Below are 14,989 nucleotides of genomic sequence, written 5' to 3' on the forward strand. Positions count from 1 at the left end.
ATAACTCGTGCAATCTGTCATAATTGTTCTGAATTTTTGTTGTGCAGAGGTAGAAGCTTTTAGAAAGCCTTTTTGGGTAAGTGGGAGAACCCTTTTTTTGTCTTTTTTTTTTTTTTTTGAAAGACGCAGCGTCCTTTTTATTTGGTGTGGTAAGATTATTAAGAACGTCGTCTTCAAGTCGTTTTGTTGTCTCCAGCTAAAGTATTGAAGGGATAAGCTTTGTTCCTGGGCCCTCTTGACGTGGTACTGGCATGTGTGTGAGTGTGTGTGTACTTTACATGCTGCGTGTTTGTACAGTACTGCACGTGTCTGCGTGTTAAGCTCTTACAGCCAATCCCTGGGCTCGGCGCAACACTTGAAAACAAACTATGCACAGTGTTTCCATTTTGGTCGTTACAGCACAATGCAAAGCCACTCGCTGGTTCTCTGACAGCATCCTCTGCAGCCGGACCCAACGAGGAGGTGGGCAGACCAAAAGCTCAGGGTCTGCGTGTGTGTGTGTGTCCGCGCACATGTATGCTAGGCTCTGACAGGGTGTGTGTGTGTGGTTGGTTTAGCATTTCTTTATCCCGTACAAGAGGAGGCAGAACTTTGTGTAACTTTGGTTTACTGAAAACAGAAATGACCTTTAAAGCAACAACACTTTTCTAGATGACTGTGAGGGAAATGACGGGATGCACTATATTTCTTTAGTCTCTATAGATACCAAGTGTGTTATAAAAAGCTGGTTACCCATACAGAGTACATCAGTGCCGACACCAGGTGTATCTATATAGTTTAGAAGCTATGAACCACACGATGAGTATTCGATGACGTTAAAGCAAATACCACCTTCACCTTAGATATCCTCTTCTGCAATGGCTATTATTATTTGCTTTCACATGGTAACCAAGCCATTTCCTCTCAACTTGAAATTATGACTTATTTGGCTTCACTAGATATTTTTCATGTTTGGTTAGCGATGTTTTCAGTTTTCGACGCGGCCTCGGAAAACCGCCACGGAAATAAGACGTGACATTATTTTGACAGTCCCACTTAGAACATTACAAATTCACCAGGTTAGAAAAAAATCATGGGAATAAAAAACTTAAAGTGTAATGCGTAACAAAAAGGGAAAGAAACTTCACAACAACACAATGTTTCTGCACTTCCATTGAATACACAAATGTTTTGTTTTGGTCATGATCCACTTTTACAGTTAGCTGCTCTCTACCGGTCACCAACATCACATCACCTTTTTTTAGCTACAGTATTTCTGGCAGAAAATCTCCAAAGTGGAATGAATCAAATTACACATCAAAATCAGCATTTATTCCCCCCTCTCTCTTTCTGTCTCGTGATCATCTTTGTATAGGGCTAAATGAAACAATCCCAGAGGTTATTCGAAGGTAGTTTGCGGAACGAAAGCTTCTCTTTGTACTAGTTTAAAGTCGCAGAAGACGGACCAAGAGGAGTTTGGTGGCTTCTGTCTATAAGCTATTGGCCATTGCTAGTGTTGGCTTTGGTTTCTAGCTGTTGCCTGTGACTGTTTGCAGGTAGACAAAGCTTTAGAACGAGGAGGTAAAGAGGACAGCAAGAGGAAAATTATGCGGAAATGCATCTGTTTTGTAAATGGTGCTTTATACAAACTAGTAATTTTACCCCAACTTAATTTCCAGTTTTTTTTACTTTTAACCACAAACAGATAATAGACTGGAAGCCAACTTTTTTTTTTCTCTTTTTTTTTTTGGACAGCTGCAACAACAGTCTTGGATCCGCAGTTTTCCGTTATTTCCGGTGTGATTCAGGGAATGGCATTTACAGTTGGTGGTGTCAGATTTTGAAATTAACCATGGTTAAAAGAAAAAGAAGCTAAAAAATAATATACTGTTATTCATAATAGTAGCAACATACAGGCAGTGACACGGATTTCTGAGACTACTCCTGTGCAAATGAAAACAGAGCAACAAGTTGAATTGAACCAGCAATCGTCTCTAGACATGAACAACTACTGGGGGGGGGGGGGGGGGGGTTGGATTATTCACAAACATAAAACGTCGTCCTTTTTGGCAGTATATGAGGCCGCTAGCTTTCAACGGAACGTGATTTGTTTTTTTTTCTCCCAGTATCCTTGAGTCCATCATCCTTGTACTGTACGTGGCCACGCCATCTCTAATGAAGTTTTCTTTTAATCAGACATCTCATGCCTGTCTTGTTCCCAAAGGGCTGCGACAAAGAGTTCCTTTGGACCAGTCTCCATCCGGATGCATGCTCAATAAATAGTCAGAGAGACACAGAGAGACTGTGGAGTGGTTTCTTAGTCTTGCAGGAGGTCTGTGTGGGAGAAACAGTGCGGCGGGGCGGAGGGATACGTCGGCCAAAAACGGTATCCTAGTCACTCCAGGTCTTCTGATAAGTTCCCTTCCTCCAGCTCCCGGTCGTCGTCCAGCTCTGGACTGTGATTGGCTGTCGTCACCAGTGACATCGGACAGTCCTCGTCGTCCATGTGGAGCGGCTCCTCCTTCACGTGAATCTGTGGCCTGCGACACAAGCACCATAAAAGTTAGATTTGGATTTAAAGGTCTCCTATTATACTGTTTTTCATTACTTTATTACAGGTCTCAGATATATACAAAACATGTCTCTGAAGTGTTTGGCTCCAAACACCAAACAGATCATTGCAGCATCCCATAACCCCCTCTGTTTCAGCCCTGTTTCAAAAGTGCTGATTCTGTGTCTGTAACTTTAGATGAAAATAAGGAGCCCCTCCCCACGCCCCACTGAAAGATATTTGGTTAAAAAGAACACAATGGTGCTCTAGGAGGAGATTCAGGTGATAAGGTGTTGGGGGGGTTACCTTGGTTGGTGATTGGCTAATGGTTACACAACCCAAAAAAAACGTTATGACATCATAAAGTGGCCAAAATCTGATCAGCTCATTTTCAGACAGGTTTTTATATAAAGGGATCAGGACAAAAAGAGAGAGAATCTTTTTTCCTGAAACTTTCAGAGTCTCTTTACACAGAGGGGACACATGGTTATGTAGACAAGACATGAAAAAGTGGATTTTGCATAATAAGCACCTTTAAGATAGCACTTTTTTGAACTCACTGGTCATTTTAAATAGCATGCTAATTACTACAGCTGTAGAATTATAGAGAGTAAAAGATATAGAGGGTTTCTTGGAATTACTGTGGTGTTGTGCTCACAGATAAATATTTTGTAGTGTCAAAAAAATGGCACATAACAGCCGTGACATGCATTATCTAGTGAGAGTAACAAGCATGTTGTTTGTGAGACGCTAATTCGACACGATGCCTCACGTCTACTGTAAGTAAGCGCATGAAAATTGCATGAAAAAAACACGGCCCCTGTAAGGCCGATAAGCTGTGATGTTCCAGACATGTTTGGCATTTAAAAGTTTACTGATGACACCAGGTTGAAATACATGAAAAAGAAGAAAAAAAGGAGGGGGAGGAGGGGGGGGGGGGAAACAGGCCACATGATAAATAATGGAGAATTTCTCATCCCTGAGCCCCCTGGAGCAAAGGCAGAGGAGAGGCTTTTTTATCTAGTTAATAGAAAGCGCAGCCACTCGTTAATATGCAGGGCCGTGCGTGTCGCTCCTCGAGAGGAGAAACCGGCAGCTAGGTTCTGCCATTAATCAACTTCAGCCCGGCAGTTCGCTCGGACACCATGATACATGTTTTCAACTCTAAATGGATGAATATCTTTAGCCACTGTCAATAAGCGGCGGGCAGGAGGCAGCGCTGAGAGCGACTCTGCCTTCAGAACAACAGAGGAGTGGGCGGAAGGGGGAGAAAAAAAAAGTGTTGGGCGACTAAAAAGAATAATAATGCTGTCACACACAAACAAGGCAGTACATGATCCGCGGGCCGAGTCGAGAGAGGGGTTTGTGCCACGATGATAAATCTGACAAAACCTAATTATTTCTGACACATCGGATGCATCGGAGGATCCCTGCAGACTTTGAGAGGGGGGAGTGTGGGGGGGGGGGAGTTATCAAGTGGTGCTACGTTAGGACGCAGCCTCTCCCGGGCTGCCTTCATCAGTGGAAGGGGGGAGGGCGAGGGTCTTTGAATTTGAAAGGAATTTGAAAAGGTACAGATGACTTTAATGTTCAGAGCCTGTAAATTAATATTGTGAAGAGAGGGGGCTGATCTGAGCAGGAGGAATGTTTTTCTGTTTGTGACCCTCAGATTCATGGGAATAAAAGTGTTTTTAATATTTTTGTATACTTAATGATAACACATTACAAAAACAAATACAAAAAGAAAAGAAAAATGAATGTATGATGTAAAAAAGGAAAGATTAGCCATACGTTTTATTGTCAAACCTCAACATTGGTAGTGGTTGGATTTTCTTTCCATAAAGAAATGTGTTATCAATATTAAAGTCAGTCCCTTTTGTTGGTTGTACCTACTACATAACGCTTTTAAAAGGGATTATTAATGTACAGTATTTGTCAATTATTCTGACTTCTTCCATGGAGTTTTTAATTATGAATTGTACTATATTGAATTATCTGTTTATAAACCAGCCTCCACTCATGGGAGCCCACCGGAGTGTGTTGTAAACAAACACAAACACTAACATGCTTACCACCACATTAAAGTGTTATTTCATATTTAATTACTGCTAACCAAAGCCCTCCTCTGTTACCCTTGCAGCTCATAGAGTGTTTGTGCGTCTCTGAAGGAAAAATATGCAGGAACACATCCAGCGGCCTGAGCGCTCTGACACTTTATTAAAATATGTGGATGAGCCGTTTAGTGCTTAATGGCTAGCTGCCATTACTGAGTCACTCAGGAGTAAACGCCGGACATTGCGGCGCAATAAATACGCTTCTCTGTCCGTGTGCGAGTGTGTGTGTGTCTCTGTGTATGTGTGTGTGCGTGTGCGTGTGCGTGTGCGTGTGCGTGTGCGTGTGTGTGTGTGTGTGTGTGTGTGTGTGCGTGTGCGTGTGCGTGTGTGTGTGTGTGTGTGTGTGTGAGCGTGCTCTGAGGTGCCTGGGCTCACATCTATGGCAGATTAGCACCAGCAATCATGCAGAGGTATGTCAGGGATGCAAATAAGGTCATTAGTCCACGGCCCTTAATGGTAGGTTGGGGGACAGGAGAGGTGGTGTGGGGGGAGGTTGAAGGCAAGGGGTGAGGACCGAGGGGCCAATCAAATACATTCATAACATCTCACTGCGATTCATTAACACAGAGGGGCGGTCGCCAAACAATTAGACGAGACAGCTGATGAAATAAAAGTGATATGGAACAGATTCTTCTTGCTTTAATCTGACTGGGAGGAAATATTCCACTCTTTTGTGTGAAGTTGCTAATTTCCAAGCCTCTGGTTTTACAGTGGCAGAGTCCTGGTGCCGCTTCTTTTAAGCATAGCCCTGAGCAGTGTGTTGCACATGCTCACACACACACGCAGCATGGCCTGGGGCGCTCTGGTTTTGCGGTTAAGCAGATAGCATTAACCTTCAGACGCTGAGGAGGGGGGGGGGGGGCAGGTTTGTCTAATTGTTGGATTGACTTGCTGGTCCTCTCCTGAGAAAGGCCTTAACGGTGGTGTACTATTTAGTTTAGTGCTACAAGCCACTCCATTATTTAAGACAACATCCTGGAAAAAGGCAGTCATGAAAAACACATTTCTTCCATTTTGAGGTTGTCGTGGCTGTGTAAAGGCGGGAGGGGGAGAGGGGGGGGGGGGACTCATCCTCCACAGCCACTCATGTCAGTGTCAGGGCCAGAGAGGAGAGAAAGGAGCAGGAAAAGGGAAAGTCAATGCAATGCTGTCCGGTTACTAAAAGTTGAATGACCTGAGGGAGTGCTACTCTGTCTGGAGCCGGGCACATTTGCTCCACTTCACACCCCATTTAAGAGCGGGGTAAACACGTCCGTACAGATTAACGTATGGACGCCTAAGAACTAACCAAACACTCTTCAGACTCACTTCATGGAGCCCGAGTGCATCCTTTCTCCATTACAGGAGTGGTTAGCCTGACTTTGCAACATGAGCTGTGATGGACAGTGGCTGAGAATCCCTAATGTGTAACTTCTGTTTGTCTCAGAGTGCGTGTGTGTGTGTGTGTGTGTGTGTGTGTGTGTGTGTGTGTGTGTGTGTGTGTGTGTGTGTGTGTGTGTGTGTGTGTGTTTCCCTGCATGCTGCTTTCAGACCTGTGCGACATCACAGGCTCAGACATTTCCTGAAACTCACATGGCATTCATTTTTTAAAAACACTCTCTTTCTCTCTCAGCTCCATTAAAACAGAGATGGGAAAAGGAGGGATTTTAAAAAAAGTAATTACACTAGCTCATTATTAATAGGAACAGTCTTGCATAAAATATGGCAGCTAAACCCTTATAATGCACACAGTGGTGTAATTAAACACGGATGTGTAATAGAGCCTATTTATAGACTAAGAACTAACTGTTATCCCAAACGTCAGGCTCTCCTCAGGTATTAGCACAGTGCCATTGAAATTAGCACAGCAGAGACAGGAGGGGGGGGGGGGGGGGGGGGGGGTGCTGTGATAGGACGCACACAGGAAACTGAACCTTGCCCCGGGGTCATGGCATACAGAAGAACACTCTGGTACTATGGGTTAACTATCAGGCAATTACACTAACAAAGGGCACGAGGACATCGAGTGGATTCAGTGCAGGAGTGGGGGGGGGGGGGAACATGTGCTCGCATTCTCAGAGAGGTTTCATAAGAAATGTGATGTGACACAATTATCTCTCAAACACCGCAGTGAGTGAGCAGGGAGGGGTGCTGAGTTTAAAGGATAATGAGTTCTTATTTTCTCTTGACATTTAACAAAAAATCTAATAATATTTAGACCAAATTATATTTTGTGTGTGTGAGAAACAGTAGAAAAATGAGCCCTGATTATGATGTGATTTTCATATATGTACTGCATCGTATACAGTATTTGTACAGTGTGGGGACTCACATGTGTACTGGGGGGGAGTATCCGGGGCTGCCGTGTCCGTTGGTGTCCAGGTGGTCGTAAAGCCCGTTGAGTCCCTCATGGGCGGACTGCAGCAGGGTAGTGGGGCTGCAGCCCAGCATACCTGGGGGGCTGCCGCCCAAAAGTCCCGGTGGGCTTCCGCCCAAAAGTCCTTGACACCCGCCCATCAGCATGGAGGGGTCTCCGCCGAGGAGGCCGTGGCAGCTGCCTCCCATGGGGCCCGTGGAGCCGCTGTTCATGAGGCCGGGGGTCCCCAGCATGGGCAGGGAGGTCTCTGCCAGGGCAGCCTGCAGGGGGGGAGGGAGATAGTGAGGATTAAAAGGCAGGTAGGGAGTCAAGACACGAGGGCATAATCATGTCAAAAGTGGTAGAAGAGTCCAAGAGTGTAAGGAGGGAGGAAGAGTGTGAGAGGAAGAGTGATACAAGAGGAAAACGTAGCAGGTGAGAGAGTGAGATTTAAATGATTAAACACAGATTGTCTCATGCTGAAGTTTTTTATTCGGCTATGTCCCCCCCTGTGACACCTTGCTGACAACTCCCTCCCCCCAGCTGCCATGTATATACCCTTGTGTGGAGTGGCTATTAAAAAAAAAGTCCCCCAAAACTTTACCTCAAAAATAATAAAAACTCCTGACACTTTCGCCTGCCGCGCATTAAAGTTATATACAGTGATTACATTTTTAAAGTTTTCGCCATGAGCACCTCGCCGGCGTACACTATGAAGCCAAATCATTTATGACAGCTTAGATAAATATTAATGCACATGCCCTTGCATTCGCACATGCCACTATCAATCTGGAGTGGCTGCCACAGCTGAAAGGAGGAGAAAGGAGGAGAAAGAAGGAGAGCTGCTTCCTGACTCGACCACAGGGGGGCCGAGTGAGTCTGACAGGAGGAGAGAGGGAGGCGGGAGAGATTACAGAAACCTGAGTTAGGAAAAAAACTTCCTCTGATATGTGTTAATGTAGGGCTCTATTGTTCACCGCAACCACGCTCATGCAGTCACTCATCAGTCAGGCAGCACTCCTGCCTGTCAGTCAAATAAACAGGCAGCCGGTGAGTCACAGGTTCATACCTGTAAACTGGCGTTTAGCGCCGATCCATAGCCGAGACTGCAGGGCAGGTTCTTAACAAGTGACGGGCTCCTGGAGACATAAGAAGAAAGAAAATAAATTAGTCAACGTACATAATAGCTGAAAATATATCAAATATTGAAACAAATTGCATCGCAGGAAGACTATACTGTACATAACAGACACAGAGGACTGTTTCAAAGAGGACAGAATTCAAGCTTTTTGATTTCCTCTTGATGTGGTTGACCTTCAGATCTGGATCTAAGGAGAGGTGACAGAACGTACCCTGTGATCTTCTGCGACCTGCGTTTCTGGTACTCCATCTCGTCCACCGTCCACACCGCCCCCTTCACGTTCTCCACACGCACAAAGCACTTGTGCAGACTGAGGTTGTGGCGCACAGCGTTCTGCAGAGAGACATGACACGCAGGTCAGAGGGATGAGGTAAAAACCTAATCATATTCATTCATTAACCGTCAAGAAAGAAAGAAAGAAAGAAGGCTGGGAAATTGATTTTTTTCTGGCATTTTGAAGAAATTCTTAACATTCACGCACCATTGATTTAATTAGTAAAAATTGAGTGAGAGCGAATGCTCTTACAAGTCCTGCACACAGTACATATCAATCAGAGTAAGTAGGCTAAAAGGAGGTAATCAGCATAGCGAATGGCTTATGGTGGTGACAGAAGTGGTAATGCCGGCCTTGATAATGGTGATGTCAGTAACCCTTTCGGCTCCAGAAAAGCATTTCTCTTAATGGACACGTCGCTTTAAAGATGACAGTATCGCAAGAATAAAAAGACACTCATCAGGAGGCCCCTGTGTCAGGAAGGGTGTGTGCATGTAAGAATGAGGAAGATTAAGGTATCTGACATCTATATGTCCAAATATCCTGTCAAATGTGGAGTTGAATACATGCTTACATGACACACTTATCTTTTCAATGTATTATCAAAGCTATATTTAAATTAAAACATGATATATCTTTCATAATGTTACCGGTAAGGTGTTTTCATTAGTGGCAAAATAAGAGAAAAAGCCCTATTTTATTAATTCCACCATATGACCGTAATTAAAACATGCATCAGAGTCTACAAATAATAACCTTGGCTTTAATATCCCTGCCTCTCATATTTATCATGTCCCTACCCTCGGTGTGTACTGCTCTTTCTCCAAGAAAAAGGGCTTCAAAAAAAAACGAAAGAAAAAAAAAACTCATAAGCAGATCTCGCATCTGACCTGAAAATCCCAGGATTTGATTGATCTTAATGCCCATGGCTCTGAATATGATAATTTTAATATTAATGAGCAAATGAGCAGTTTTATTATGCATGCTATATAGTTAGAACTAATAAGCTTCTGGGTGAGGGAGAAAGAGAGAGGGGAAAGTGGGATGGGGGGGGGTAGATCCTTCTTTTGAGCTGATGAGAAGACGCTGAGATATTAAACTACCTTTCATTTCTTTCTTTTCGCTATAAAAAAACAAATTCTCTCTGTTAATCAAATGACAAACCCAGCGCTGATCATCCCACTAATGCTTACAAAGGGGATTGTGGATGTAAATAGATCACATTGGTTATTATGTGTGGCCGGGAGACTAGATTTGTAAATGTCATTGTGATATCATTGTTATTAAATCCGTTTTTTTTTCAGGAAATACAGAAAAACATTTAAATGAAAGTTGTTTTTCTGCCTCTGAGAACACATCTTGTCACAGCAAAACATCACTGTACCTAAAACACTGGAAAAGGGCACCGATCTTTTTCGCGTGCCCTCCTGAATTGGTGATCACACGCCCATGTGCTCATTTGCATCCCAAATCCAAATTAATTCACTTTTGCTAAATCTAGTGCTGCGCCACGTCTTGCATGCTGATGAGCGGCTGGGCCAGGCTTCCCTCCAGTGCAGCCACAAAGGCTAAAGGCGGCTAACGAACGACGGGCAGGGGCCACGGGATAAAAACACTGGCGCTCAGCGGGGCTTTCTTTATCAGCCGGCAGACACACTTCTGGTTCAAACGAAGTGTGCTGCGGGGAAGACATTTTTCACCATCTTTGTGTAGGCAGACAGGACAATAAAGTTGCACGGACAGATATACAAATGGGCCCCTTTGTGTGGGTAAATAAAGAGTGCTGCCTCCATGACAGGCCAATTCTCACTTTCCCCCCTGCTTTAGTTCCACACCCTTAACCCCTCTTTTAGACACAGTGTATGTGTACACGAGGCCTTCCCCCGCGCGCAGCTGAGAGCTGGTTAACAGCCATCTTTCTTCCTAATTAACCAATGATATGCGAGAGAAGGTGGTTTCAGGAGTAGGAGGTGGGGTGTCTGTTTTAACAAAAGGTGCTGATGATGGAGTGGCTGCTGTATAATTAGTGTCTCACAGCCCTCTCCTCTCCTCGCCAAGCCTCCGCTATTAATTGCGGCAAATTAGAAAAACGATATCCGAGGCAGCGTCATTTTTTCCCCTTTCAAATAGAAAAGGCGGAAAAAATAAATAAGAGGAAGAAAGGGGAGAGAGAGTGCTAATCTTTGGGTAAATATGTGCTTTCTTCTGTTTTTTTGACTCCAGCGAGGTGAAGGTGTGGGGTTACGTAGAGGGGGCGGGGGGGTTCATCAAGGTTACCTTCCAAGTCGCAGCGTTGCGTCTGAAGTAGGCGAACGTGCGTGTGAACCAGCTGTAGATTTCATTAAGCGTTAACTGCATGTCGGCAGAGTCCATGATAGCCTGAAATGAGATGACATCAAATAATGGTTTACTAACGAGACTAACTGACACACACACAGCAACGGATTGAGAGAGCTGCCATGATTCATGCAGCAATTAATTTTAATCTAATCAGGCAAAGTTAATTTATTTCCCACTCACCTGTCTTATGAGGGTTGCATAAGTAAATGGCGGTCTGACATCTGCGTTCTTATAAAACTCGTAGTTTGGGGCGATCTCTGGAAAAATAAATACTGTTTCACCACCTGAAATAATTGGGTAAATTTGATTCCATAAGTTATTACATTTGCTCAAGGTTTCATCAAATGACAAGGGGGGAAAGAGAGGGAAAAGGGGGGAGAAAGAGAGGGTGGGGGTAAGGGGTTACAGGGAGCACATCAAATCAGCATTTTCTATGTCTAACAAAATGCATTTTTAATTAATCTCTCTCGTGAGGGATCTTAAACACTAATACATCCATAAAATGAGATCCGTGTAGTTAGTTAGGGTGAAGTTGAATAATTTATGTGTTCACGCTAAACACAGAGTAAATATAAACATCAAAGACGGACCGTTTAAAATGCAAAGCTTAATACATGGAATGTCTTAATGTAATAAATATTGTAGTTTTTTTCACCATTATTTGAACTTAATTAACATTCATGTAATATTTATGCACAGAGGAAGTTCTTGTCTATTTACATATAGAGTGATTAAACACAGGCTTTGCTTTTTATAAACCGCAGCAGACGTCTCACATTGGCTAAGACCAACAAGCCTGTGTGGTGGTGTGTGTTTATGTCAGTGTGTGTTCACGTGCATGTCTGTGTGTGTTCTAAAAGAGTACTACAACACCATTATGGGTTGAGTACTATTAATAGTGCAGAGTTTACATTTGGGGGAAATAATCTGAATGTAATCAAAGTCATATCAGAGACACAAAAACAGAATTAGATTGTGAGCATATAAAATACAAATGTTTTAACGTATCAGTGTGTGTGTGTGTGTGTCAGGGTCAATTCATAATGTATTCAAGCAGGTGAATTTCCTTAAAATACAAAAAGACACTTTTATGTTGCCCATTTCTCAGGATTGTATTTAAACATCATGTGATCAGATTAGCTTGAAACTGAATTGCCTGCGCTGACGTAGCATTTTGTGTGTGTGTGTGTGTGTCATGCTCAGTGCTGAGTAGTTGGTCCTACCTGACGACAGAGGCATGGAGTATTTGTCCGAGTGGCGTCTGCGCATGGCTCCCATGCTGGGGACGTTGGCTCCTCCCAGTATTGAGGGCACCTGGGGCATGCCAGTCATGGGGGTGATGGGGGCTGTGGGCGTGGTGGGCGTCTGAGGTAAGTTGGGGGGCGATGCTGAGGGCAGGTTCTTGGACATGGTGATGCTGGACACCAAGTTGAGCTAGGGAGGAGATAAGGAAAGACACGAAGGCGTTACTTTCTCGGTGTGCTCCCCTCCTCTCTCACACAGCTGTGTTTCCACTAACAAGGCTCGTGGAGAGGAGCCAGCCCATCTCCACTAATTACAACTACCAAATTGTATCATAAGAATTCTAATTAGAGCACGCTGTTCGAGATTATCCAACGATCAGCCTCCGTGTTATCCCGGCCCCATCTCTCTTTATCTCTCTATTTATCACTCCCTCCCTCCTCCTCCATCTCCCCTACTGCAACCACCCATAACCCTTTCACACTGAAGCAGAAAGCAGATCAAATTTGGAATGAAAGTTCCTATTTTAGCCTTTTTTCATAGATGTTAGCAGCAACTCTCGGCCCAATAACCCTGCTATTAAAACAAAACACAACTAGATATTATAACAGTAATAGCCGATTCATTTGAGGATGTATAACAAGTAGTAGAATGTCATGTTCTTTCTATTTGAGAATACTCTTAAAGTTAGATATAACAAACTTGTGTGGGCAGTTATGGTGACTGCAGACACTCAGTCTTTGTCTACTTCAACATCAGGGACCGGAGAGTCACCTCTGGCACGAACGCCAACCGCGCTCGCTAATCGTCCGGCCTTTTTCCACCACTTTGGCTTCCCGAATCTCATGTGAGAGGCTCTAACCGAGTGGAAAATTCCTAACTGACCTTTTAGTCTCCGTGCTAATTTAGCTGGAATGGTAATGACATCGTTACATATTCAAACCAAATTGCCTTAATTGTGAGTCTACAAGTGGAATGCATTGGACGCCGGAGTTTGAATTAAAAGCGACTTGAAAGAAGGAAGGGAACTGGGGCTGGGGGGGGGGGGGGGGGGGGGGCCTGAAGGCGCTGAGAGATGGAGCGAGGGGCTGAAGGGAAGGTATCAGCGGTCATTTGAGGCATGTGTTGATAAATACGATGAAATGTCAAGTTTGAGAGAGCCCGGTGGATGCAGGGGGATTCAGATGATAATTATGCCCACTTGGCTTTAATGAGCTGCTACAGTGATGGGACGAGGGCTGGCTGCATATACAGGCCTCAGTGCAGAGAATGAGGACGATAGTTGGGGGGGCGGGGGGTCAAGGAAAGTATATACTCTATATCTATAAAGCAAAAGGTCTGATTATTATTGACGTACAAAAATTGTAAAAAAACAAGCACTGGGCTTTTTCTTTTCTCTGAAACCAAGATGTTTTATTTGACATTAACCTCACCCAATCATCTATTTATTAATTTCATAGATGGCCATTTAATTCATAGTGGTTGAGCTCATGACAGTGAGTGGTATTCCCTGCATCCGGCAAGACATTTAGCAGAACAGAAAACACCTTGAAGTATGCAAACTAAAGTCAAAATAAATGCCTTAATGTATAGGCATGTATATTTATAACGTAAAAACATAATTTTTGCCGCCTCTTCACCTACGAGGCACGGCAACAAGCGTGACATGTTTGCAAGTGTACAATCCCTTTTTTTGATGGGCACTTTGTCACCTCTCTGCTCATCTGAATACACACTCAAGGTTATGAGAGATAAAGATATGTTATTATTCAGTAACTGGAGCCTTGCTAACTTTGGTTTTTGTCCGTCGAAGGCCATAAGGTAGTATTTAATGAAGAATAAATAGGGTCATATTGGAGACATCGTTGTCTTGTATTCGTCTGGCAGTGTCGTTTGTGGGCTTCACTAATGTAACATTTTGACTTCATATTTATTAAATGTTTCTATCCTCCACCTGTGATTCTACATCCACCAATCATCTCTCTTTGTTATGTCACTTTTTCTCTTCTGTTGTCCCCCACACCAAATCCTTATCCTACCTCCTCAAAAAAAAAAAATACACACACGGAAGCCTTAAAACTGAAGACTTAAATGTTCGTTTAAGAATTCTGTCTGAATTTCCCCCACCATCAAATGCAATTAGCTGCTCTTTCATGTGTGCTTTATGTAATGCAATACTTCATTAGCATCATTCATTCATATTCAGGCGTGGATTATAGGCTGCAAATGCGTTATTGGACGAGATGGAACCAAGCTGCTGGAGTTTTGAAGATTAAGAAGAAAAAAAATCTACAGAGAGAGTGAGAGATTGAATAATAAAAAGGGAGTTTGATTCCTGATGGAATTATGGGATAATTATGCTATCTTGTGATTATCTACATTCTATGATGAGGAGGAATTATTCTATTGTAAGCAGCACTTACTGAGCAGCAGAAACAATGTTTTTGCTCTCAAATATTTCAAAACTGGGCAAAGAAATCTTAAACACAGGGTGGGAGAAATGCATTTTGTAATCATCCCATCAAAAAGTAAAAGGCAATAGAAAGGAAAGAAATGCAGAATGACATCGTTTTCCTTCAATGACCCCTTCACAATGTTGGATTTTCTTTTCTCTCTGGAACCAATTTCAGTAGTGGCGGGTATTTATGTCAACATCACACCGTCTTCGCCACTCGGCTGTAATTTCCAGGTGTTTGTTGTTGAAATGACATATCTTCTTCTCTCTCATTCCATGTTCAAGTGCCACAGAGCCAAACAGTCATCAGCTGCCAACAGGTTGTTTTGGCTATTATATCCATCACGAAGAAATGACCCTGCATTTTAGCCAAGGACTCCACCGCTCTGCCATCTAATACACTCCCAAACTCCTTTGTCCTCTCACAATACCTGATAAGAAGCAGATATAACTCGGTATTACAAATCCCATTCCCCCCCCCCCACGCCTTTCAGCTTCTGTCACTCATTCTCACAACTGCCGGGTGCTTAAACTGTTCATTTTCTGGGTGTGGGCCTC

General features: G+C 43.5%; 1 protein-coding gene across 8 annotated transcripts in view; it reads right to left on the minus strand.

The window, feature by feature from the left end:
• Positions 1 to 1,998: 1,998 nt before the first annotated feature.
• Positions 1,999 to 14,989, minus strand: part of foxp2 (forkhead box P2) — a 91,538-nt gene continuing 78,547 nt past the window's right edge. For all 8 annotated transcript variants that reach the window (XM_034131516.1, XM_034131515.1, XM_034131514.1 and 5 more), the window contains 7 exons: positions 11,958 to 12,168; positions 10,915 to 11,018; positions 10,672 to 10,773; positions 8,332 to 8,453; positions 8,049 to 8,118; positions 6,956 to 7,260; positions 1,999 to 2,519 (listed from right to left, as the gene is read on the minus strand). In XM_034131516.1, the coding sequence (XP_033987407.1) occupies positions 2,375 to 2,519; positions 6,956 to 7,260; positions 8,049 to 8,118; positions 8,332 to 8,453; positions 10,672 to 10,773; positions 10,915 to 11,018; positions 11,958 to 12,168 (1,059 nt within the window). In that variant the 3' untranslated portion in view covers positions 1,999 to 2,374. The remainder of the gene's footprint in view (positions 2,520 to 6,955; positions 7,261 to 8,048; positions 8,119 to 8,331; positions 8,454 to 10,671; positions 10,774 to 10,914; positions 11,019 to 11,957; positions 12,169 to 14,989) is intronic.

Source organism: Trematomus bernacchii, unplaced genomic scaffold (genome assembly GCF_902827165.1).
Source record: "Trematomus bernacchii unplaced genomic scaffold, fTreBer1.1, whole genome shotgun sequence".
Classification (NCBI taxonomy): Eukaryota; Metazoa; Chordata; class Actinopteri; order Perciformes; family Nototheniidae; genus Trematomus; species Trematomus bernacchii.